Raw genomic sequence first — 26,472 nt, forward strand, 5'->3', positions numbered from 1 at the left:
CAGCACCATGATAGTGAAAAATTAACAACAGGCAGCCAAATGGGTGAAGGCGCCAAGGAGATGGAATCAATGCACGGCATCTGCGGCAGGAGCAGCTATGTAAAACACTTGCCTTAAGTCAGCCGCATCCGGTTAATATTTAATCCCTCCATCTATCTCCACAAAGAGCATTTCCCTTTTAGCTTTAGCTGCCGTTTACTTTGATTACACACAAGCGTTTAGGGTGAGCGGGGGCAAAGTAAGAATGATAAGAGAGCATGCATGCTAAGTGATTTGCATGGGGATGGGAATATTTTCAGGTCTGATAATCACTCCGAAACAGGCCATTGCCGGTTTCAGGCGAAAGAGAAGATATAGGCCGGAAGAAATAAAAATAAATAAATAATTTAAAAAAATGATGCATAATAATGTAACTCTAAAAACATCCTGGATTCACTCAGCGGGCTTCTTTTACTATAAAACACGAGATGCAATTAGAGTGGGAGTAGCAAAATAACAGCAATATCTGTGTGAGTAAATCCAAAACTCACAACATGAACATACAAATAAATATTTTTGTATCTCTGGGCAACCTTCTGTACTAGCATTTATTTTTATTTTCGTTTTTGCTTCCTGCTTCTACAAAGCAGCCTCGTGCTTATTCTGTATGGGAACTGAAAACAGTGTGAGCAGTGTGCCAAAAGGTCAATAAAATTTTGAAATACACCAAACACATGTGATATGCTCTATAATTAGAAAAGGTTACTTAAACTAATTTGTATCTGTTTCACACATACCGAAACTGCTATGGCCAAGCGTCTGCCGGTCTTTTACTCACTGCACTTGGACGAAACATCACATCATAAAACCTAGTGCCACATCAGAAATAACATTGGAAAATGTAGAATGGCATAATGAAGAATGTAGAATATTGGCAGCTATGTGTTAAACCAACATAGTGGATAACTGGTGAGAAACATGTTAGTTACTCTGAAGCTGCAATTCGGAAATATTCAACACATGACAACAGTACGACCGCTGATAGAAATTAAGCTCTCAGTATGATGCAACGCAGTTCTAAAGCCACAGCAAATTACAACCATATAATTGTTACTTGAATTTCTCCCTGAGACAGTCAATAAAACAGAACATTATGAAATCAGCAAAAGCATTTGTTTATACTGTTCTCGTGTTGTACCTCATCAAATACTTTGAGCTGCCAACCTATAGAAATTCCCTTCCAGAACATTTCATCTGAATGTGAGGAACATAAATTAATCATACATAGAGTAAAATATTTACTAAGATGATGATGAAGTTCAATTGTATCACTGCCCTTGTTTCTCATCGCGAGCACCAAACGGGGTTAGCCTCGAGTCATTAGCTTTTGGCTATCACCAAATGTGTCTGGCACGTAGCGTTCACTGCGAGCACTACTTTTAGTGGAACAATGATAATCTAAAATGGGTTTGTTGTCAAACATTTATCTTGCAACTATTTACCAAGTATTTTCAGGATAATTTTTTTCAAATATTTAAATAATCATAATCCGTGTTACGGTCCTAATGAGCTAGCATTCAATGATTTCCACAACAAAATACGAACAATCCGAAACAGTTAGCAACTCTGTATATTGCAGGTCATAATGTTGTTGTGTTCATCTTATGTCACTGCCATGCCTGCATTTTTTCATTGTTTTTGGCTAAATAAGCAGGAGAGGGCACGTGGAAAAAAAAAAAAGGTCACTCTCACACCTTCAGTGACACACAACGATCATCATGATCAAGCACGATCAAGCACGCCGAGTTATTGATCAGCAAGCATCTGCTGCTGGCTGCTGCCTCGAAGAGGAAGAGGAGTGAGGCTGCAACATCTATGACGACTGACAAGGGTAAAATGTTACCTTTCTCGCACCTATATCGACAGCTGGACGTGTGTGTGTGTGTGCGCGTGTGTGTGCATGTGTGTGTGCGTGCGTGTGTGTGTGTGTGTGTGTTTGTGTGCGCACCCGTATATCAGGGGAGGAGCTGGGAAGAATACAACTAAATGTGTGTGAGGAAGAAAATGGTGGGGGTGGGGGCATTTGGCCTGCAATAATTCTTAATTGACACCTGTCAGGATAATGGCGGCGGGCACAGCTGTTGGGGGAGAATTTGTCCATCGTCTCATTCTTCTGTCAGCTCTAATACACATCCTAAAAGCGGCACGTCCACCCTTTTCCCTGCCTGCCGACCTTAAGCCCCTACGTATCTCACTGAGCAGCGAACAATTGCGAGTTTTTTTGAGGGCAGCGTTCTCGTCAGGGTTCGTTCAAGGTCGCAAATGTTCACCAACAACAGCTTGCACTTTTTTGTTCCAAGAAATTTCCTTACGACAAGAAAACGGGGAAACCTACTGTAAGTGCAAGGATAAAAAAGGAAATAGGAAGTGCAGGGGTAAAAGGCGAGATGAGAGGTCCTTAAAAGAGGTGGGGGAGCGAGCGAGCGAGCGAGAGAGAGAGAGAGAGAGAGAGAGAGAGAGAGGGAGAGAGGAGAAGGGGGGGTATTACATGATGCAGAGGAGCATGCCGGGTTTGGGTGTCCCTGGATAGGACTCTTGTGAAGTGGGCCCATCTTGTTTGTCTTGTTTGTTTGTTGGCATCAAAGCTGTGCCTCTCTCACTCCCCCTGCTTACTGATGTAATGAGTGGGTAAGCTCCATGTTGTTGTTGTTTTTTGCTTGCACTGAGGAATTCAAATACTTATTAGACAAAATATTCTGTAATTGCTCATCTTTTATTGATAGAAGCAACATGTTAAATTTGGCTCGAACACTCTTACGCATTGCCTCTTGAGCAGCCAAGGCACTGATCAAGAGAGCAAATGTACCCTGCCTACAAAAATGTAACACTTTAGTTAAGAAAATTTTAGATGTCAATTTTTGCGCCTTAAATCTTGCATGACTACTTCCTTCCAGCGATTCCCTGCTTGTCTTCCTCATGTCTTTGAATAATGCGCCACAATGTTTCAATAAACCTGCCCTTAAATCTCACATTTCCTCTACTAAAAGAAATTTGAAGAAGTCACCCTCAAAGCGCTGATAACAGCATGCATGCATTTATCAGAAGTTTTGATCCAATCTTAATGTCACGAAACAAAAATACTTCACTGCTACTGCTTTCTGCTGCGACATTATAAAATTACCAATCAATACTAATTATTCAGAAATTAAAAAAAAAAATTCCACGGAAATCAGGAAAAAGACTTCATGTCAGCTTAGTCCCGGAAGGCAGCTTTTAAAGTTCTTTTTCGGATCCCATGACTTGTTGCTGTTTTTATGCACTGCGAGAAAAGCAACAAAGCACATCTGGCTACTTTAATGATATGATTTCCCATCATACTAAGCCACCTGCATGGTGACCTCCCATGGAGCTAGCTTCACTTTAACCATTAGGTTAAAGTTAGTTGTGTATGTGTGCGTGCGGGTCTGTGCGCATGCATCTATTTCTGTGTGCGTAAAGTGCAGCAAGGACAACACAACCACCCGTTCTGATGGGAGAGTGCCTTCGGGGCATGTCTGGTTAAGGATGCCCTGAAACAAGGTGGTTTCTGCATATCTGGTCTTTTTTACTTCCTTATCTATGAAAGTACACAATGTTTAAACGTCCCTAATAGCGGCTATTAGTCACTCGTAATCAATACCATACTGTTGCAGCAGGTATTGAGGCCACTCATCTCTAACAGTGCACAGTTGCGAGCACAGATGAGACACAAACCAACAGAGTCTTAGTGACATGAAAGTAGCCTTTAAATGGACCAAATTAAACAATTTGTGAGATGGCGCGGGAGGAAGAATTGCTATTGATACATCCAATCAATGCCACATGCTAACAGAAATTCTGCCCTAACTATAGTAACCTTGAGCGGAGTCACACACACATACACACACACACACACATACGCACACGCTGACTACGAGGGAATGCCTCAAACACACACAGTAAAACTAAAACAGGGAAATAGAAGGGGTTACTGTGGATCAATGTGTTTTCCAGGTCCCCTTTTGATTGTGGGGGGTGAACAGATTTGACAGACTGAGGTGTTAAATGTGAGAGCTACTTTTCTAAGGTTGTTTTTGTGCTCCAGTAGGGAAAAAAAAAAAAAGGAAAAAAAAAAGAGATGAGGTGTGTGTAGTGTCTTTGAAAATGGGTCCTCCTGCAGAGGATGACTAACATGGTATGGTTACAATTACACCCGTTCAAGTTATTCATTCCAGGAAAACTAACACCGGTACGTGGTCAGATACACTCTCTCTAACACTGTTACACTCTTGAAATGGATTCGTTTACACTCTCAATTTCACATACAAGTAATTTTTATCTTTGATTTTGACACAATTGTTTTTTTAAAATGCGGAGTCATCATTAGAACGACATTTGACAATTTTGGAGGTGGGGTGAAAAATAATGCCAGTTCTTTTGCTTAAACACATTTTTTTTTAAAAAACTGGGGAACGAGCACACCTCGAGATGACACACTCCGTGGGACAGCGGTTTAGACAGAAAGGCGGTGGGGCACATAAATCCGGGCATACTGTTGATTTCAGGGGGAGAATATCGCATAACAGTATCATCAAGTAAGAGCACAAAGGTCGCTGTGTAATCTTAGCTACCCCGAGCATGCAAAATCATTAATCCCTGGGCACAGCAAGCCTCCAGCTGGGAATAAACTGGAGGCCTTCAGCGAGGCAGCGACAGAACTGAGGCGGGACGCCGGGTTTTTTTTTTTTTTTTTTGGGGGGGGGGGGGGTGTTTCCCCCTCCAACTTTCACACAGCCAAAATATTATGATGTGGCTGTGATTTAATCCGAAGAGCGCAACATGCGCTAAAGTGTAAACACGTCTACGGAATGCCTTATTTTAAGAGGGTTCACAAGAGGCTTATACACGAAGATGCTGGAAGTGGTCATTAATACAAAAATGAAAACTTCTGCAACAGTTGGGAATGCTCCATCCGCTCCCTTTTTTTTTTTTTTTTAAGAAAAACGTTTCATTCCACTTTTAATTACAGAAATGCATTTGAAGTGAAATAATGTGAAGGAAAAGAAGTCGAAAGAAAATGTGGTTCGCCGTCGCTGCTTCAACATGCTTATTACTAGGTTATAAGAGGGGTTGGCGGTGAGGGTGGCGAGGGCTTACTAAAGGTCATTAACTGGCATTGTCTCCTGACGTGATTAGTCAGGTAGCAAAGTCCATTTGTCACCTGCACAAGCAAATTGAGTTGGTGCTGCACTAGGGGCTATGGGGACTGTATAATATCAGCTTGATTACATCAAGGCAGCTGCGGACTTGACACCTTACTGAATTTGTCAGCATTAATCGTTAGGGCCTGTCACAAATCCATCAGCAGCACAGATAATTAGGGCTCTCTCTAATGAAGCCGACGGGTATAGCAACCTTTCCCCCCTCTGAATGTGCACACACACACACACACACACACACGTTTATAATTACCATCAGAAGCCACATAAATAAAAAAAATTAAAAAATCTATTTCTCTTACTCATCGGCACGCTCTTAAGCTGAATGTTACCCTTTGTAAAAGACAGCATCAATCTTTTTGTTATCCTACTTTCTTTCCTTTCAGTAAAGTCGCTCAATGATACAGGTCTATAAATTTGATAAGAGCGCACACAGAAGTAAGGAAATTATTACTGTCGCCAGACTTTTTAATGGGAAAAATATTCTTTGTATACGAGTTATTTTCAAATAAAACAGAAATAATACTGAGAGCGTAGTATCGCCTATTTATGGCCAGTTTGAGTGGATTTACAAAAATGACCCATTTTAAAAAAGTATGTATCCGGTATTTTAAATTTTAACAAATGTGTTTCATATGAATTTTTAGAAATCAATAAAAAATATTAACTGTAAAATAGGATGAATATTAATAGAGTCTATAAAACACCAAGTTTTACTAGAGTGTCACAATAATATTCTGCAATAATAATTTGATCACCTTGGAAACTATCATAAAAAACAAAATGCTGATAATAAACATTAAAAACTTCAAGAAAACACATTTGAGAGTTCTTACATTGTAATATATACACTGATATTTGTTTTTAACTGTTTTGGCTCTGATTTATGTCTAAATTTAAGCGCTCTCCTTGTTGTACTAAGTGGTAGCCATAGGCCACTATTTGGCCTCACATTAGTGTGGTGTGTGTGATGTGTGTGTGTGCGTCTGCATGAGTGTGCGTGTGTGTGTGTGCGCGCGTGTGTGTGTATCGTATATTAGTTATATGATGCGATTTGGATCATGGCAGAGTGAGCGGGTGCTATTTTGTACGACTGTAGAGTTGATGGGAGAATAGAAAACATCCTATATGCCAAGTTGTGATGGACCATTACAACAGATGATGGCACTCAGTGGACAATGTGATGGATCAATGGGGTGTGTGATATGAGCGGGAGGGAGCGCGGGGAATGGAGGGGTCAAAGAGATGTCATGTTTTCATGCAGAGGGCTAATGAGAGTCACTCTGATTCCAACAAGGCTGACCTTTTCCAGAGGGGGTATTTTATTGAAATAACCAAACCTCCGACACACACACGTGCACTCGAGAGAGAAAAAGTCTGCCTGAAAATCTTGATCTGAGTATTTTCCACAGAGTCTGGGCTTGAATTCACGCGAACGCGGCTTTGCTCGAAAGGCAGAGAGAAATAAGTCGACTGTGAGCACCGGTTGCACGTTCTCGACTCCTCCACATCCTCCTCCTCAACATCACCAGCAGCAGCGGCTCTACGCTTAAAAAGATAAAACCTGCCGAGTTCAAAGTCTTCGGCGGCTGGCCCTCCTCTTCGACCCGCTTTGCACCTCATATTTCAAAATCTCTTTAAAATTCTGTAACTGTCTTTTGTTCACTCCAGTTGTTAATGCCTAACTTCAAAGAGTCAGCCTCATTAGCACAGAGGTAGAAACCCCTGTCACTCATTTACATTTGTTTAAAGGCTGCAGGGAGACGAGAGGGGAAAAGGGGGGAGTCCAGATCCAAACCACTAGAAGTCAATGGTGTCAGCCCTCTGCCAACACCTGGGTTTATCAGCTGGCCACACAGTAAATATTAGACTCCCCTTCAGCGCTGGATATCGATTCCGATACCACACTGAGTCTTGGCGAGGATGTAAGGTGAATTTGGATGGGAATTAAAAAAAAAAGAAAAACCACAACATTTCTTAGTGACAAAAAGACTGCTTGATGTGACACAAATGTTTTTGTTTACGTGCATTTTTACAATTAACCATGCTGCATGCACACCAGACTTCCTTTTCATTTGACTTCGCTCCCTCAATTTTCCCAGGGTGAATCAAAACTTTTTCTGATCCTTGCTGAGACAACAGAGGGGTTGAACGTTAAACCTGACAGTGTGCCTGTCTTTACAGAGGAATTTGTTGAAGTTTATCAGGTATGAACAGATCAGAGAGAGCCATGTGACAGGCGATCAATCACCAGTCAAATGAAGGATGGCAATCCTCTAATAAATTTAAAAAAAAAAGAAAAAAAACAGAAACGTCACTTGCCAGTTTCCCCCTTTCATTCCCACTCATCATTACTCACTCTCGGACCTCAAAAGCTTCCTTTTATTCCCCCAAAACAGGGACATTCTGTTCAATTTTTCCATCTCTAACACGTCCCTGTCAATGAATAATCGAAATGGATTAACGTACAGAAACGCGTGTCATCTCTGAAATTATACACAAATAACAAAAGTAGGGGTCTGGATAGGGGAAGGGACATTATGAAAATAAATGTAAATAAAGAGTTAAATCGTGTGATTTTAGCATGCAGCACAATTAAAATAATGCAATGTTAAATAGACTACATGAGTGAATATAAAAGAAGTACAGTATTTCGCTAGGGGGGAGAAAGGGGCGGGTGATACCTGCTGATCGGCGCGGCTCTTGCTGCTTTCTCCTCGGCATAGTGACCGTCAGCCTCCACGATGTTTCTCATGCAGAAATTACAAAGAACTCGAGACTGTCAGTGGTGAAGAATCATCCCTTTTTGGTGGGAGAGCGTTTTGATCTCGGAGCTGAAAATGTCAGTCTTCTTTTTCACACTGGCAGATATTTTTAGACGTAATAGCTGGATCGGCTCCAGCGACGTGGAGCTCAAAAATTACGAACGGATTGGAGCAGCTCGGGAGACCTTCATGTCCATCAAATATCATCTTCCTTCATCTCCTTCGTGGCTGGGTCGGAAAGAGCTCGAAAGCCAAAGTTTGCAGTTCGCTTCGGCTTGATTTAAAAAAAAAAAAAAATCCACAATCTTCAATGTCTTTGTATGGAGCGAGTTTGCTGCACTTTTTACACACGACAAAACTAAAATAATAAATAAACAAAACAAATAAATCCGACGTGTAAGTCACGCACACTTCTTGATAACAAAACGAACCCCTGCAGTTTCGTCCGAAGCCAGAACCCTAAAAAAGAGGGAGATAAAAGACACACAGGCATTAGATGGGTTAATGTCAGTTCCGTCACCACTACGCCAGTTCAGCCCGCCCGGATCCAGCCTCACGCGTCCGGCGGAGACTTTTCCTCCCTCTCGTTCAAACCACTTTCTTTCGGCGTGAGGAGAGAGAAAAAAAAAAAGAAAACACCGATTGTCTTGCGCTCTTACCTACACTCTAGGAGTGGCGCAAACGATCGCTCGTTGCATCTCGAGGACAGAGTCGCATTTTGGGGGGCGGCTGTTTGATGCGGCGAGAAGGAAAGAATCACTTGAGAGGCGAACAAGACGCATCCAAAGCTTTCGCCGACAACACATCAGATCGACATGGACTACTAACACGTTTGTCTCTTAAAAGAACGAGGGGACAAACGAGGGAGGGGGCTACTCCGGCGACAGATCCGAGCTCTTTTCCCCTCTTAAAAAAGTCAAAATTGAAACACGACGGATCCAGAAGCTGTTTCAGACATTCTCAACTGATAGACAGACGCATCGAGTGGCTTTTCCTGCTACATTTTTACTCCTCCCCTTCTCCACAAGCGTCACCCCTGACAGAGGAGGCTACCTGTCAATCTTTTTAATTGTCTTGTCCCCTTACCCAACCAACTCTCTCTCTCTCTCGCTCTCTCTCTCTCTCTCTCTCTCTCTCTCTCTCTCTCTCTCTCTCTCTCTCTCTCTCTCTCTCTCTCTCTCTCTCTCTCTCTCGCTCGCTCGCCCTCCCTATCCGCTTTGCTGTAAAAAGGAAACCCGACAATAGCAACCCATCAGATTCTCATGAAGCCATGAAAAGCACACAAACAAGAACCTTGAAGCACACAGAAATATTAAAACTACGTCCGCGTCATACTTAAAGAAAATTAAAGTACAAAAGCGACGCAGACTGAGTTGGCAATCCAGTGCCTGAAATGTGTCATCAAAACAGATTTAACACCCTCCCCCCCTCAAAAAAAAACCCCACAAAAAAAACATCTGCCTATTCAATTAGCTGTCCAAGCTAAGGTTACAGGTGTACTACTCTGCATGCAACCACGTCTTTTTCAACACGTCGCTTGACCTATAAACGCGCTATGTTCTATTTTTAATATTATTCGAGTGTTGAATGTGAACACGGGCGTCACGCCGTTATTATTTTTACCGAGGAAACGGAGGTTAGGATGTGTTGGGAACCGGGGACTGATTTGTTTCACCTTACTAGGAAGTGAGTGTCGCGTCCGGGAAGAAGAGGAAAGGGGAGGGACTCCAGCGACGCCGACTAGCGTGTGTGGGTCGCTGCTGTGCTTCTCTTCTCCGAGCTAAACGTTTTGTGTTAAATACTCCACATATGGACGGAGACGCTTTGCGTAAGCAAACGAGAGTCGCGCTACGCGGTACCGTTATGTTTGTGCACGGTTCAAAGCAACAGAATGGGCTCGTTTGAGCGGGGCTGGGCCTCTGTGTAGTACGCGGGTAGGGCGAGCTTTTAGCAGGCTAACGCCACCTCAAGTTGCCCGTGAACTTTGTCACATTTAGGGGGCAATGTCCATCCCGATGTGGACGAAAAGTGCTCGGAAGGCGTTTTTGTTTTCACTCGTCGGTTCGAGAAGAAGAGGCAGCGACTTACTTTCTGGACTTCTTCCGGTTCCGAGGCGCCCCATCATCGATATGTCCTACTCGGCTCACTTTATTGATTTTAAAGGATCCTCCATAGCGAGCAGTATGAAAAAGGTGGTCGTAAACAAGCTGAGCCCAAATTTTAGAGAGGCCGCCTCGGTGCAAACTGTTCCGGTTCCGACACCCGCAGACGCAGACTTGCTCGTCAGAAATCGGTAAGTTGTCATTTTCTGAACGTTTTCAAACCAGACCACAATCGTGTTCTCTCACTATGTGTGTGTTATTCTGATGTGTTTGCAAGTTGTAAATAAAAGAGTCGGCTTTAGCCCTACTTGCCTCATTTCATGCAGCCATGTCCACCAGAAGCAGCAATCATCCACATCATAAAATGGCAAAATACGTGAGGAATAAGAGCTGTACTGTAATTCCAAGTTCCGCCCTCTCTGCATTTGTCTATCAATCCATCTCGGCATCTCCCCCTCTCTTTCTCCCTCTCCCTCCCTCTCTGTCTTCATGTTTGTCTACGTCACCAACCTGCGAATACAAAGTCATGGGGGTCCACTGGTACCAGCACATGTGATGATGGAGGAGACGTGCAGCACTGTCTTTTCAACTATTCAAAGGAGCAGAATACGGGCCACTGTACTTCTAGGCGATTTAATCGCAATTCCTAACTATCTGGTTATTAAGAGGTTAGGATTAAACGTAAGAGTTTTAAGTTACTATAAATCCTACTGAAAGCAATATTTCAAAATACAATATGCTTTTTATTCGATATGCATGCTTGACCAGAGGTTTTATGTTAAACACACCTTTCATAGTCCGCTTAGGTTTTATATTGTGGCATTTACGGCCCAGAAAATTGTAGTTTTGCACCAGTCCGAGTGATATTATAGCCTACAGGATCGTGATTATTTGCTTGTAAACTAAGACCTTTGACCATCAGATACTTTGCGGTTGTTGATCACGTCGCCGTTACAGTTCTGTATCGCAGATGTTTTAATTTCAGCAAACGGAGTAAAAAGCACATCAAGGCTTTTTCAGCAAATATTAATACACTGGTCTTATCCGCCACAAATATGAATCTGGCAGAAATACGACTTGTCCAATAATTACTATGTAATACACATTGAGAATATTTGCACACAAATAAAAACTTGCATAGCAGCAATCTGAGGCAATAATGGAAGTGTATCATTTCTCAGATTTCATTTTTACATTTCCACCTTTATCAGGATGATTGCCTACAATTTAGTATGAAATCAAAACAAGATGTTTAATTTCACTTTCAAAGTGAAGTATTTTAAGAAGGACTATCCAAAATCTAGCTGCGAGAGACATGATTAAGGCTGTACAATTGAGCTTACTTTTAAATAGATTAGAAAGTCAGTACCACACGTATTTATTTGACCCCTTGTCCCCTCTGTATTTTCCTTTTTGTCTGTGGTACTAGTTTTATTTTGAATTTGCAATCAAGTTATTCAATCACTTTGACCCATCCCTAGCCTGAGGAAGTATTATCAGCATACTTTCCATGCACTGTAATGAGACCTAAATGCTGATCTAAAAGACAGTAAGACCGTTTATTTATTCAACTCCTCCATCTCACATGTTTCTTTCCATCATGTTGCAGATGATGAAGCGTCATCTTTGTGTTGACCCAACTATGTATGGTTTTGAAAATACAGTCTGTTATGGGTGTCTGAAGGCAATGATTCATGATATCAAGCATTGTGTTGTGTCATACAAGAATTTCCTGTCAGTGGAGATTGCAGCTATTTTCAAAATATTGTTTCTAGAACAAATCCAAGTGCAGAAGTATCCAGACGGATTAACGTATTGACCGTTTTGTCTCATCTTTCATCCTAAATGTGTTTGTTTTTTTCCCCCATTGTCTTTCAGCTTTGTGGGGATCAACGCCTCTGATATTAATTATTCAGCAGGCCGTTATGACCCGACTGTGCAACCTCCCTTCGATGCCGGATTTGAGGGTATCGGTGAGGTTGTCGGCCTCGGTCTCAGCGCCAGCTCCCGCTGCACTGTCGGGGACACAGTGGCCTACTTCAGCAGCGGCGCCTTCGCTGAGTACACCGTGGTTCCCGCCAAGGAAAGCGTGCCTGTCCCTTCGGCAAAGCCCGAGTTCCTCACCCTGCTCGTCAGCGGCGCTACCGCCTACATTGCCTTGAAGCGTCTAGGGGACCTGGCCAAGGGCGAGACAGTTCTCGTCACTGCGGCTGCGGGAGGAACGGGACAGTTTGCGGTGCAGTTTGCCAAACAGGCCGGCTGTCATGTGATCGGGACCTGCTCGTCCAATGAGAAAGCAGGTTTCCTTAGGTCTATTGGGTGCGACAGGCCAATTAACTACAAAGCGGAGGATTTGGCCAAGACCTTGAAGACAGAGTACCCACAAGGCATTGACGTGGTTTATGAATCAGTCGGGGGCAGCACTTTTGAACTGGCAATTAACTGTTTGGCTAAAAAAGGCCGACTAATAGTCATTGGCTTCATCTCAGGTTACCAGTCTGCGTCAGGAATTCCCCAATTCAGAGGGTCAACTCTACCCGTCAAGCTTCTCCAGAAGTCAGCAAGCATTCGAGGATTCTTCCTTCCTCATTTCATCAGCGACTACAGGGAGGCTCTGACTCGTATGATGCAGATGTTTGCTATGGGCAAGCTCACGTGCGAGGTGGATTATGGGGATTTGGCCCAAGAAGGGAGGTTTGTCGGCCTGGAGTCAGTCTTCCGAGCAGTGGACTACATGTATGCAGGAAAGAACCTCGGGAAGGTGGTGGTCGAAGTGGCACCTCCCTGTAATTCAAATAGTAAACTGTAAATGTTTTTAGCCAGAAAAATTCTACTTTCACTTTAAAATCATCCACAATGCAAATATGGCCTGTAATGAGCAAAACTGGCAATGGCTTTTTTGCCAAATTAATAAATCAGCTATGCAAAACACGTGTGATACATATGTATGCATAATTTTGTAATGCCAAATAAAAAAAAACTTATTGCAATTTGAAGTGTTTGGTCAGTTGCAACAATCAGAATCCAACATCAGAAAAAAAAAAGAAATGAATTTGCATTTAAAAATCTTGCCTAAACTTATAAATCTAACTTCTATTTCAGGTGCCGCTGCAAAATGATCCCAGTGTTTAATGTTCAAACCCGCTTTCACTCATTTCAGACCAGATGCCTTCACTCCGCTACCTTTTAGCACTCTCCAGCACTTCATCCACCATAAATGTTTTATAGACTTCATTGTTTGTCTTTTAGGGGCTTACGTGGATATGTCAAAAGTGAATACTGCTCCAGGTGTGCCTGATATTTTATTGCCCGTGTAGCTGACAGAAACACAATCCAAACAATCAATCTTTGCCTTCACATGCCCCAAAGCTGCACGTAATAATAAAAAAGTGTCAATTTAACTAGTAGTCAAACTTGAAATTGCTGTTTGTACTGCAAAAATGACTGCCCCCCCCCCCCCCCCCTGCAAAAAAAAAAAAAAAGAATGTTACTGTGCCCTACTTACACTTTGATATTTGTCATTTGTATTCTTTATGGCAATAAAGCAAATATTCCGGGTGCTAATTCTGCCTACCTATTCTGCCTACTTGGAGACTTTTAAAAAGTTTTAGAGCCTTTTTCTAAAGAATTTAAAAATAAAAGGAAATGAAACGACATAAGATGACTGTAGCCTTAATATACCACCGACATGTTATTTCCTCATCCAGGTGGCCGCCACAGTCCAACCCAGTGTGATATACTATACAGGTGTGACCCAGCACGCACGGTGGCTAACTTCACCAGATGGGACAGGAAATCACAAACACACCCAGCCAAACTCTGTGGAGTAAATCGGGGGGAAACATTCAAATTAGGCATTGCAATTGTTGCTTCCTGGAACTCTAAGAACATTTACAGGTACGTGCATAATTATCAATTCAAAGTTGATCTCTTCTTACTGGGGTAAAGTGTATAATTAAGGTGAGAGTACAACCGAATAAGTTGATCAAAAACAAGCGGGTGATCGTTTGATTATCACACTCACCTCAGCAACACACCTGTTGTTTCAGCATTATGGAATAGAAAAAAAAAACTGCGACAAAAGGTGAGAGGGGAGATGCTGGCGATGCACATGGATGTTTCGATAAATTTAGCATGCTTGGCTGCTGTTTGCATCTATGTTGCATGGCAATGAGGAGGCCAGGTTTAGCAACTCTTCAATTAACAGGAGAAGCCTTGTCTTTGCGTCCTCCAGGGCCCACCTGTACCTCGGCTGATTAGTGAGCAGTCACAGCCCCAATTAGAGAACACAGGAACCTGGAGAGACAACACTCTTTATTTAATTGGATTGTGTTGCAGAAAGAGGTTTCTTACTGGCTACATCGGGAAGTAACCTGGAACTGCTGGGAGTAAACAAGACATTAAAGACTGCAATAATCTTTTTAAGAGAGTTTTGGTACAATGGTGAAGCTGTGTTTATTGATTCCATGAGTTGTCTCACTTATAAATTTTGTACTACCCATAGAAGAATTAAGTTTATTATAGCTAATGAAAATTCACAAAAACACTAATTGAAAGAGTCGTTAGAATAAAATAAGTGTTTAAAAAATATAGCTAACATTACTTTTTTTTAAAAACAAAGTATAATTATAGTGAAAATGTCCTTATAGTTTATTACGCAACATTTTGTGAATTTTTTTACATTTATTTTGCACTTGACAAATACTTAGTGTGTGAGTGTGTGTGTGTGCGTGCGTGTGCGTGTTTTTTATTTTTACATAAACTATTTTTACAGGATTTTTGCATCCTGGATCAATCCATCCAATCTTTTTAAACAGCTTTCAAGTTACTATACAGTAGACGGGATCTATTACTTAAACTGCAAGAATTCTACCCAAAATGCTAATAAATATTAAACATGGAGAAAGTTATGTAGTACTTCACTGCATCATGCTGCAATACTGTAAGTTTTATAATTTGCTTAACAGCTGTATTAAAAAACAAGGCAACACTATTAGAAACACTGCACAAGTCCAATCACACTAACATAAATGTTGTTCTAATTCTTGGGGTCAGTTAAAACAGGAAACTTTGGATCTACATATATCTCTTGTAATAAGAATATACATAAAGATGTATTCATTGTGTAACGTTTATATAGTAATAGAAACAACGTCCTAGTTGTATCAAAACTAGTCTGGTACCCTTATACAAGACAGATAAATCAATTATTTTAAAATTTACCATTCCAGGTGATAGTGTCCAATTCAAAAACAAGATGTTCGGTCTCTCTTCATTATTAATTTCTTTTTTTTTTTTTTAATTCAGGTTTTTGCCGGCTGTAACATGTGGCACGAAACAAAGACATCATCGCTGTTGTGCGGGCCGCCAGATGCCTAAGGGACATTATTGGGCTGGCTGTTGGCGCTGCCAGACAGTCCAGTTTCTTTCCCTGCAAGTCAGTCAGACACCCTCAACTCCCCAACTCCCACAGCCCCCGTCACTCCTGCCTCTGTCTAATTACCAAACCTAAAATCCCACTCAACTAATTAGCCACAGCAGACCCAGGAACTGTGAGTAAAGGTAAAGAGATGGCTTCATTCAAGAATGTGCCTGCATGTGCGTGCACGTGTGTGACAGAGACAAGAAGGGAGACAAAATGGAATATTTGAGTCTCCCTTCGCTAGCCTGTCTCTACAGCCAATTAAAGTCATTTATTAAACTCTGCAGAAGCTGTTGAGTTGTGCATGACAGAGTGATTGGGAATGTGTTTATTGAGGCCATTTTTGTACTCCACACTCTCATGCCCACTCATTTATCCTCCTTGTGCATGCACTTGCATATGAGCAAATGGCAATATGTCTGTTCCTCTGTCCATCATCAGCGCCAGAATGCAGTGGGATATAAATTACGATATGTGGCAGCACCACTTGTGTAAGTCTTAATGAAGGGGCAAAATAATGTTATTCATCAAGTCCCTCTGATTAATTGTAATGAAGGTGTCATCTATAAACTTGATTGAGTAGTTAACGGCGGCAGAGTTTGTCCGTAATTGGGGTGTTGGATAGGAAAAAGCGGGGGCTAACAGGTGTTGGGGGTGCAGTGTGCTCAGAGATTTTGGAAGCTATTCTCACAATCAGAAAGAAGAAAAGAATCAATGACTAAACTGATGGACACATTATTTGAAGGCAAACAAAAACAGGAAACGATGCTTAAGATTAGGCAAATCTCTCAGTTTTAGTCAAGTTTTCAGTCCAATATATATCAAAATGGAAATGACATTTTATTTTGTGGTTTTGAATGAATGACATTTGATTTGTAATTTTACAATATTATCTATTGCATGTGTCCTAACAGATCTGTGACTCATTAAAATTGCCAGTGGCCTTTTAAAGATATGTATTTGAGTTCACCTGTTCTAAAATAAACATGTGACAATGAATTTCAGTGTGAATGTTTGTTTGTCTCTGTGTCCTGCAAGTAGCTGGCAACCAGTTCCAGCTTCTCACACAAAATTTGCTGGGACAGGCTCCAGATCAACCACAACTCGAATGAGGAAAAATGGTACAGAAATTAAATACATAAGTGGATTATTATCTTTTTGTATTTGTGAAATATGGTTTTCTGATTGGCAAATATTTAACCAGAACTTTATAGGCAAGAGAGCTTATGCAAATCCTGTATGGTAAAATAAATGTGATAATAGACTTAAAAAGTGTGTGTTAAAATCTCTTAATCTCTAAAAATAAGACCAAGGATGTAAGGATGGTTGTGGCCAAGTCCGAAAGCATTTTCACAGCACTGTTTTAACAATAGCATATATAACCGCACGGTAAATGAATCATTTAACACAATACAGTGTGATAAAAACTTGCCTTTAGTGGCTTCGCAGCCTGCAAAAAGATACCTACAAACAAACAATTCAATTCAACAGATGAAATCACACAGCACATTCATCATTTTCTCACCTATATTAACCCTTGTGGCAGCCTCTAGAGGGGGTCTGGCTCCCCAACTGCATCTGTGGAGATGTAGATATGTATTCAGGTGAGCGGTAAGGACACTATTCAACACTTTTACGATTAATGACGGCATCATCGCTGTTGCCTTGCTGACCAGCCCTGGAGTTTCATTGGCCGGATAAGAGGAAATGAGAGACGGCGCTGGGAAGAAAAGAGAAATATGAGCATCCTGTCGACAGGATAACGGACAGGTTCTCAGTCGTTCCCCTCGGTCCCCCTGTCCTCATTCTTTACTGGCCGAGAAGGCTAGCCAGACAGCGTTCTCTGCGGCCAAGGACACAAGGGTGTCAGCTACGCGTCTGGGTAACATCGTTCATCAGGGCCGCATCGGTAATGGGTATCTCTCTGTGACAGTGGTCATCAAGACACAAAAGCAAAAAGGCTCATAAACATTACATGACAGATGGCAGGGTGGACAGCTTTGGACACAGGAGGTGGGGGGTGGATGGAGAGTGAGAGATAAAGTGTGATAGTGAGAGAGAGGCAGAAGGACAGAGGTGGAAGAGAGATCTCAGTTCTATGAAAAGTCTCAAGTGCTGGATGCTTTATGAATGCTCTTGTCCAGTGTCAGCTGTGAAAGGATGAACTGAAAATCACAAAAGAAATGCTTTGTGTCCATTGTCCTGCAGAGGAGCGAAGTGCAGTTAGCACCTATAAATCAGGATACAATGTTACACCAAATCACAAATCTGTTCTAAGCCCGTATCTCACTGAGTGGTGAAGGTTTGCACACGTGTTGTTGTTGTTGTTGTTGTTTTATCAGGGTTCATTCAAGGTTGCAAGACATGTTCGCCTTTTGCAAACAATTTGAAAAGTCGCAAACACTGTTTCTTGTTGCAAACAAATTTTGAAACACGGCGACAAGAAAAAATTCGACTTTTAAAAATATTTGGATATGTCTAGCGAATGTCTTTGCAACATTTTGTGACCCTAAATAAATGCTGCCAAAAAAAGCGACATTTCCCACGTTCGCTAACACTAGCAAACCTTCACCACTTTACTATTAATCATGCACAAACACACCACAACATTAGACCGCAGACAAATCTGTAGCTCTATCAAAAGAAAAATGTTTAGTTATAATTGACTTTGTCAGTGTGGTATTAATTTAACTATTCTTACGTTTGCATCAGTTCACTGCATTGCATTATAGCAAGAGTTATTTTTACTCTCATGTTGCTACAACTCCCATATTCAATTGAAAACACTACAAATACAAAAGATATTTAATGTTCACGTTGATGAACATCATTATTATTATTATGTTGTTTACAAATATACTCTCACTTTCAATTTGACTTGATCATAACTCAGCACTAAATTGGCAATTGTTTGACACGGCTGTTCTTTTGGACTTCATTCAGATAAGCTTAATGTTGTGACTGCTCAGTGTAAAGGAAGAGACTTGTTCACAAAAGAGATGGACCGCAGATATTTTCACGACAATACATTTAGCTATTTAATGTAGTAGCAATACTATATGTACTTTATCCTCCAATTAGTGTATATATAATATGCGGCGTTGGCAAGAGTTGAGCTCAGCATAATGAAACTTGTTCCAAGCAGAGAAAGAAAAAAAAAAGTTCAACTTGTGGAGAGCAAAACAAGCCTACAGCACTGATATGTCAAAGGATTTCATCAAACACATCACTGGCACGACTGGGTCTTTGAAGAATTTGACGGATAAGCGTTGGAGGAGTCTGCCTGAGGAGGATGCTGTTGTAAATAAATTGTGGTCTATGCAGTTTGAAGCACACTGAAAGTATGCTAAAGAAATAATTATGGAGGTGGCGACAATGACAAAATGTGAGAAACAGGTTGTGTGAAAATGAGGTGAGGGTGTCAGGCCCGTCATAGAAGCGAGCGACTGTCGAACCTGTTACAGGTCCCCTCGGAACCAAGACGATTGTTGTGTTAGCAACACCTTTTTCCAATTGCTGATGTTTACTTTGTCGGTACAAGTCCCAAATGTGAGCTTTAACAGTCAAATGACTTTGCTTGCTTTGCAGTGATGCTGGAGGACCTCCTCCTTTGTTTAGTTGAAATAACCTTGCCAACGAGTAATCGTCATCCATCCTTTGTACCTGTATAGAAAATGGAAATTAGAATATCCATCACCCGTGCCAAATGTCAGCATGACTGATGGTTTAGTCACAGGATCCCCTTTGCCTTGTACCCGTGTCAATGTTTCAGAGTGAGAAGTGAACATTATCTAGCGCCATGATCTGATTTAGTCTGCACATTTCCATCGAGGAGAGCTTTTGGAGTGGATGATGCACAATGTCTGCAAGGAGGCAGCCAGCAGAAGCTTTATGGAAATCTAATACCATGAGAGCTTTTTTGCTATGTTGGACTTGTTATTCAAAGAGTGGGCAGGCGACATGTTTGATATAAGACAATGGAACGAGGCAGAATCTCATATTTTTGAAGTGTTTCTGTCAAACTGCTCTGAAAGATGATGGGAAAATCTGTGCAAACAGGTTTTGAGTGGGGTGTGCTAAGACTAAAATACCAACTGTTCTCAGTAAAAAATCCTTTAGTAAATAACAGGAAACGACCCTTGAGAAGGCGCTATGAATGCCAGAGAGCACAGACGCAAGACTGTCTATTAAAACAAGTATTTAAACACATAAATAAATAAAACGATTCCGTGCAAACAGATGAACTGAATAAAATGGAAGCATCAAGCCAATGTTAGGCTTTTATCAAAAACACACTGCCTGGAAGGATATGGCGGTGCAGCTGTGCACTCAAGATGTTAATTTAAGTGGCAAATATTCATTGCGAATAATGTCAATCCAAACATACCAACAACTAAAACCCCACGGTGGTTTAAGATGGTGTCCCTCCTTGCTTTTTGCCTGTTTATATGTGTGTGCACTTTGACGAGGTAGAGACAGGAGCCCTAACGCTGCAGGATGGAGAAAGGTGAACAGGAAACAGAAGGTGCCCATGGAGGAGGTATATGACATCTGTCAGGTTCCAGGGTAGGTGGGGGATTCGGCACCCCCCTCCCCCTCCATCGGCCATGGGTCACCCATTGCCTCTGTAGTCGCTGAAGTTGTCACAATGCTGTGACACTTTTTTGGCAGTGGCGGGAGAGAACCGTCAGGACAGCCATAGACATCCAAGGCACGCACATATTTTGGAGCTAAAAGTATCTAAGGGGAGGGGGTGGGGGCCATTTTGTATATGCTGTTTTGTTTCTTCTCCATGCAGAAATGTCAGCGTCCCCCTCCTCTCTTTATGGCCCTGGATGGAGGGAGGTCAGCTGACATAGCAAGGTCAACAAACAAACAAACAAACAAACAGAAGGAATTAAACCGGAGAAAAAGAGCAAACATGGCAGTGTGTTGTAACCAGTGTGAGGTTGATGACATGGAGCGCCCATTACTCTCAGTTGTGTCCTCTGCCCCCCATTGGCTACTACAACACCGCCTGGCGAGGTTGCCAATGTCACGTCAACTCGAGCATTCACGAGGAAGATTTCACCTCCGTGATCATATAATTGTTTCTTTCCGTTTTTGTCTTTGCTCAAGGTGGCTTTAAATCTTGATTTACTATCTAGTTTAGCTCACTCACCAAAAGTCCTCTCCACTTTTACTAGGATCTGTGAGGAGACCAAAATAGCAGATCATTATGGTTATTTTACAACAGAAGAGTTTACAAGCTTTTAGGTTGAACACCCCTGAGGTCTTTTAATTTGTTCAGCGTAAGACATCAGCAGGCCTCACGAGACCTCCGTTCTGCCAGAATCAAAGGATTAACTGTCTGAACTCAGGGTGAGTGAGGCGTTGACTAAAAAGGGAAAAAATGGGAAACACCTGCTTTGTTTGTCGCTAAAACGATGGGACCAAACAATGAAATTTTGTGAATCAGTTAAATTGCGAATCGAAACTTGATGTAGTGTTGTAGTTCTCAAGATCGGTCTTTTTAAGACGAAGAAGACGTCCGACGTGTTGTATATGTTACTGTGCTACAAAACAACTAACAAATATTTTTCACATTCAAAGACAATAAAATCCCTTGAAAATTGGTTTTGGAGGTTAATCGCTTTTAGTGTGCAAATAAATATTGATATGATATTCAAAATAAATCCTAATGCTTTCTGTGTGTGTACTGTATATTGGTGGCTTATTTTGTGTTACCGTCATAACGATGATTGGTGCTAATTTTGGGCACTAAAATTGTAAAGTTAAATGCTCTCACCGTTTCATCTTCACATTAGAATAAGCCTTTTTCGCCCATCAGAGCAGTGTTTGTGGTGACTTGAATTGATTCAAGCTCCTGTGAGCTTCTGTCTCACACATCTGTATGCAGTGTGCCATTTAAAACAAAAAGCATGGTTCTTTTGTTTATTTTTTGCATTGTCTTTTCCTTTCCGAGTGGAATTTTGACATTGGAGATGACAGGTGTCTGTGGGGGTGCGGAGGAGGAGGAGATGGTAAGAAAACAATCTTTGACTGCCTATGGGTGAAGGCAGACTCCTCCAGGCAAGGCGGCCTTCAGCGTTTAGCTGGGGGCGCAGTATCAAAATCACAGCCACTGCTGTACCCCTAAGGCACTAATCTCAACCAGTTACCGTCAAGTGCTGCTGCTTCTTCATATAATCCTTCATTTCCCCCCTTTCCCTCTGCTCTTGCCATCTCCACCAGCCTTCCACTGTTCTAGACGCAATCCACAGAGGTGAGAGGATAAATGACAGCTTGAGCAAGTGCAGAGGAAACCAGACATCTTGAGCTGCTAGCAATATTTCTTTACTTTGACCACAGTACAAAGCTACATCCAGATACTGGACCAAAGTAGATGTTTGAGACTGCGCTGTGGCCATCTTTTAGATGCCAATGGAGTTTGCTGTTGGACTCGACGTGATTGCTAATTTAGGAAATGCTAACATACCTTTTAATGGTTGGAGGAAAGACTGAATAATAAATCAACCGTCCTAGAATAATCCATGTATGCTAAGGAATATTTAAATGCTTTCAAAGTTCTGCTTATCATAATATATAGTGAATATAATGAGAAAGATATGCGTCAAAAGTATTGGGCAGCATCGTTATGAGACTGGCTCAAACATGCTGACTAATAGAAAGGGGCTGCAAGCATTTCTGATTTGTGTGGGATGGTCTGCCTTGACACTATTTATACACAGGCCGACAAACACTCACGAGTCTTGACGCAGACAGTTGCTGAAGGATGCTGTATGTCTGTCTTATGAGTGAACGGGTCCGGTTGGGGGGATACAAGGGAAGAGGAAATGGAAGGATTAGATGAAACCTTTCAATGCGTGTCATCATCCCTGACATTCTGTAGGGCTTGACCTTAACAGAGCAGCATCGTGTCAGAGACAGGGGCTCATCACTGACTGGGAACACACGCATAGACACACGCAGCGAGCAAGAAAAAGAAAAAGGGAAGTCTTCAGAGCTACCCAACATGCACACAAACACTCATACACAATGGAAATAACACAAAATAAAGTCTCCATTGATGTTCACTTAAAACTAAATTTTAATGTATTTCACAAATTGGAATTAAAATCTGTGCACTCACTCAATTTTAAGGACCTGTTACATAAGGCGAATTGAAATTCAATGAAACGTTTCTTTGTCTAACAGATTAATTTAGGTTGCATACTTGTAGCTTGTCGTTTCAAGAACTGAGTAGATATACCCACACTCATTTTTTTCAAGTCCCCTTACCCATAGAATTTTCACACAGTAACTCATAGGACAAGGATTCCACAGGAATTACAAAAGCAGATTCAGCAAAGAAGTGTCATTGTATTTTGGCGAGGACCTGAACGAAGTTACAAATACAAGAATTTACTTTTAACATTTGAGTCACAGGAGTATCAAATGAACATTCCACCCTGTAGAATAATAGGTCAATGGCATTAGTGACAGCTTATCATTTATCGTGAACCAGGAAGAAGTGTAATAATGAATAAACTGATAAATAAACACAAATATAATGGTTAACAATTTTTTTTGTGGCAGTCCTCTCCATTGTGTTAGAATGTTACTAAGGTCAGTTGGAATAATCACCTCTGTTTTCCATATTGTTAGATTATTTTCCTACAGGTGAATCTTGAATTGCAGTCTTCTTGCGACGAGTTTATATAATGTTAAATATTTTCCTCACGAATGTTCTATCTTGAAAGAACCTTACATAAGGCCACGCTATGAAACACAAAAAAATCCTGCAGAGTCCTCCCACTTATATACGTATATAGTGTGATAATAAGGCAGGCGCCAAATTTTATCGCCCACACTTTCTCATTGGTAGCCTCCCTATTCTTTGGATTTAGTGTCGGCCATCACACTGATACTCCAAAAATATGGTTGACCTTTGAGGACTCGGGATGGTTTACAGCACAATTGTTCCTTCTCTTTGCTGTTTGGACAGCCTGCTCCTCTTGGACTTATTAAGATGTGCTAGTTTCCTTCAATGCTCCCAGTCACTTTATTAAAAAATTTAAATGTAACGCCATTAATTTTTTTGATTGACCCCATAACAGAGGCACTCGTAGTCACGTTTTTTCATGGAAGAGTTAACTTTGCGAGAGAACCTCAGTGATTTACATTATTTCCATGTCTTTCTTAATTAATTTGAGATATTCTCCAATTCTGCGCTTTCTTGTTGCTAATCCATCTTTTTGTCTTTTCAGATGGTACAATTCATTTCAGTGTATATTTCCATCCGCAAGTTAAGAATGTTGCCTATATCAGTCACATAAAGTCACAATAAAAGCGGCATGAAACTTTAGAAGCTTGGGGTTTACATATTTTTTGACCCCATCATGCTATCTGTTCTAATGATGCTCAGGCCTCCATCAAAGTAGGGACCCCTGTGGTTCCTGGGGCCCCTGGGCTCAGGCACTGTTGCTTTGCTTCAGTTTTCTCCCCTCTTTGAGGCCTTGCACAGTAATGAGAAACAAAATTTCAAGAAAAACCAAAATCAAACAACAAAACTCTCTTAGATTGACATCCAGCCTGTGATCTGTCAGCCTTGCTCGTTTTCTGTATATCAAAAATAAAGATTGTTTTAATAGAGCAGTTCAAACACTGTGACTAGCTTTTGTTCAATACATCTTTCTCTTCCTCTCCAAACACATCATGAAGGTGCATATATGCACACACAGACAAACTCTCGTTCTCATCTAAATGGACCAAACGCAGCATAAATATGAAGAATATAGATTTGTAGCCAGACTTCCTATTGATCCTGGGAGACGCATACATTTTGTCAGTTACACAAGAAAATAGTCTCAGATTTGTTTTGTCAGCCACCAAGGCAACAAAGATCATCCATGTAAGAGTGGGGTCAGGACACTAACAAATGCAGTTTCACTGAAATTACATAAAAATATCGTCCATTGTTGCTCATGTTTGCTGAGTTTAGCCTTGGAAGTGTCTTTACTGTCAGGTCCAATTATTGACACCAGATTAACTGCAACAGCCCTCTATAACCAAAATGGCATCTTAGTCTGTTTTACATTATTGATAAGATTCTTGTAAAATGGACATTGGATTGGACATTGAGCTGCCAGCTGCTATGTGATGTCAAAAAACATTTGGCCGTCAGAGTATCATGCCCAGACTATCACTTGCTTTGCATACTGTGTATGTCAAATTTTTAAAGGTAAAATCTTTGACCATTTAGACATATGTATGTACTACACCAACCATGCTCATCTAAAAAGAGGCATAACCAAATTTCAAAATATTTGTATTTCACAGTGAACATTTTCATTTCTTTTTTTGTCTTCAAGTAAAGTAATGAGGTGAGGACCATGCATCGTGGGGCGGACCCTGTCTTGACCAGCTGCCACTGTTTGCATAGTCGTATACTCGCGGAGTTATTTTTTTTATATATATGTTTTACTGTAAATATTTGTCAGTGTTTTGTGAAGATTTTTTTATTTTTATTTAGTTTTAAGTTCTTTAGCTTTTTTTTTTTTTTAACCCTCACCTAAACCACCTCCACCATGCATTTGAATGGGCAATTATACCCGGAGTTTCACTATTTCCCGACTGGCCCTCACCCAAACACGTCGACAGCAAAATATCGGTAGAACATACTATTTTTGATTAGTTTGAGCATAAAGTAACACAATTAAGTGTGCATGAGAAAACAATATTGCATTACTAAAACCAAGAAACCTGCAGATTTATAATAAATTATGCTAAGACATGTTTTAGTTCCTGTATAAACTTGCTTCATGACATATTTAGCCTCACCCAAGGAGCAGTTAATTGCTAACACCTGTGCCCTGAAAGGAAGGAAGTCACCCCCTCGCCCCCTAACACAACGCACAGGGGAGGTGCTTCAAACAGACCAACACAAATTATTAGTGCAGAATGAGGACATAATGGTTGTTGTATTTTTTTCCTCGTCACGTTGTAGTAATTGAAAACACTACAAGCGTCACAGACTAATACAAGATTATTTGTCATTTTGACGGACAAATAAAGATGAACTCATCATCGCTCAAGCCATTTTACTCTCACCACGCCTTTCACCTCTGGATGTTCTACAACTCTCTGGCCAGGGTGCATCCTTCATTCTTCCCACTAAATTACTTAGATTATTACTGTCATTGTCTATTTGTTGTCACTGTGTTTAGGTGGTAATATGTTTCCCTGTCCCTCATCCAATTTGCTTGAAGTCGATGCGTTTTGGGGGATGTGTGCAAAGAATAAAAAGTGGAAGGCTTCTGGCCAACTGAGGCTAACTGACTCTCCTCAGGTGATAATTGGCTGCTGATGCAACATACAACCAAATGTAATTAAAGTGTGTGTGTGTGTGTGTGTGTGAGTGTGTGTGTGTGTGTTGTAACATACAGTAAATAGCATATGCTCATTTCTATGTAGATGATGTAATACACAAAATGTATCACTTTACCTCATTACTGACCCTGGTGTTTTGTTTGTCAAAACTAGTTTGTGTAGAGGGGTGGCAGTGTAAAGTGAAACCGCATCTAAATTGATGAAATGAAATGGCCTAGTCGTAGAGTGTCCGCCCTGAAACTGGAAGGTTGTGGGTTCAAACCCCGGCCGGGTCATACCAAAGACTATAAAAATGGGACCCATTGCCTCCCAGCTTGGCACTCGGCATTAAGGGTTGGAATTGGGGGGTTAGATCACCAAATGATTCCCGGGCACGGCACCGCTGCTGCTCACTGCTCCCCTCTCCCCCAGGGGATGGATCAAAATCACATGGGGATGGGTTAAATGCAGAGGACAAATTTCACCACACCCAGATGTGTGTGTGATGATGATCATTGGAACTTTAACTTTATCTATCATGTAATACATCAGTGCCAACAAATCACAAATAATTGTTCGAATAATATAAAGAGACAGTATTTGTGAAATATTTGCAC

At 41.2% G+C, this 26,472-nt stretch overlaps 2 protein-coding genes across 4 annotated transcripts in view; one reads left to right on the top strand and one right to left on the bottom strand.

Annotated features, from left to right (window-relative positions):
- tshz1 (teashirt zinc finger homeobox 1) overlaps positions 1 to 11,254 on the bottom strand; it is a 34,142-nt gene extending 22,888 nt beyond the window's left edge. Inside the window, exons 1-2 of one of the 3 annotated variants that reach the window (XM_068652009.1) lie at positions 10,396 to 11,254; positions 7,901 to 8,440 (exon numbers count right to left, since the gene is read on the bottom strand). In XM_068652009.1, the coding sequence (XP_068508110.1) occupies positions 7,901 to 7,940 (40 nt within the window). In that variant the 5' untranslated portion in view covers positions 7,941 to 8,440; positions 10,396 to 11,254. Of the gene's footprint in view, positions 1 to 7,900; positions 8,441 to 8,640; positions 9,359 to 10,395 lie in introns of those variants that run through there. The other 2 variants (XM_068652010.1, XM_049730692.2) reach the window with 2 other exon arrangements.
- On the top strand, positions 9,595 to 13,079 carry LOC125975326 (prostaglandin reductase 3). The gene is made up of 2 exons (XM_049730696.2): positions 9,595 to 10,274; positions 11,962 to 13,079. Exons 1-2 carry the CDS (start codon positions 9,985 to 9,987, stop codon positions 12,890 to 12,892), a joined length of 1,221 nt encoding a protein of 406 aa, XP_049586653.1. The 5' UTR covers positions 9,595 to 9,984; the 3' UTR covers positions 12,893 to 13,079.
- Positions 13,080 to 26,472: the final 13,393 nt, after the last annotated feature.

Source organism: Syngnathus scovelli, chromosome 9 (assembly GCF_024217435.2).
Source record: "Syngnathus scovelli strain Florida chromosome 9, RoL_Ssco_1.2, whole genome shotgun sequence".
Lineage (NCBI taxonomy): Eukaryota > Metazoa > Chordata > Actinopteri > Syngnathiformes > Syngnathidae > Syngnathus > Syngnathus scovelli.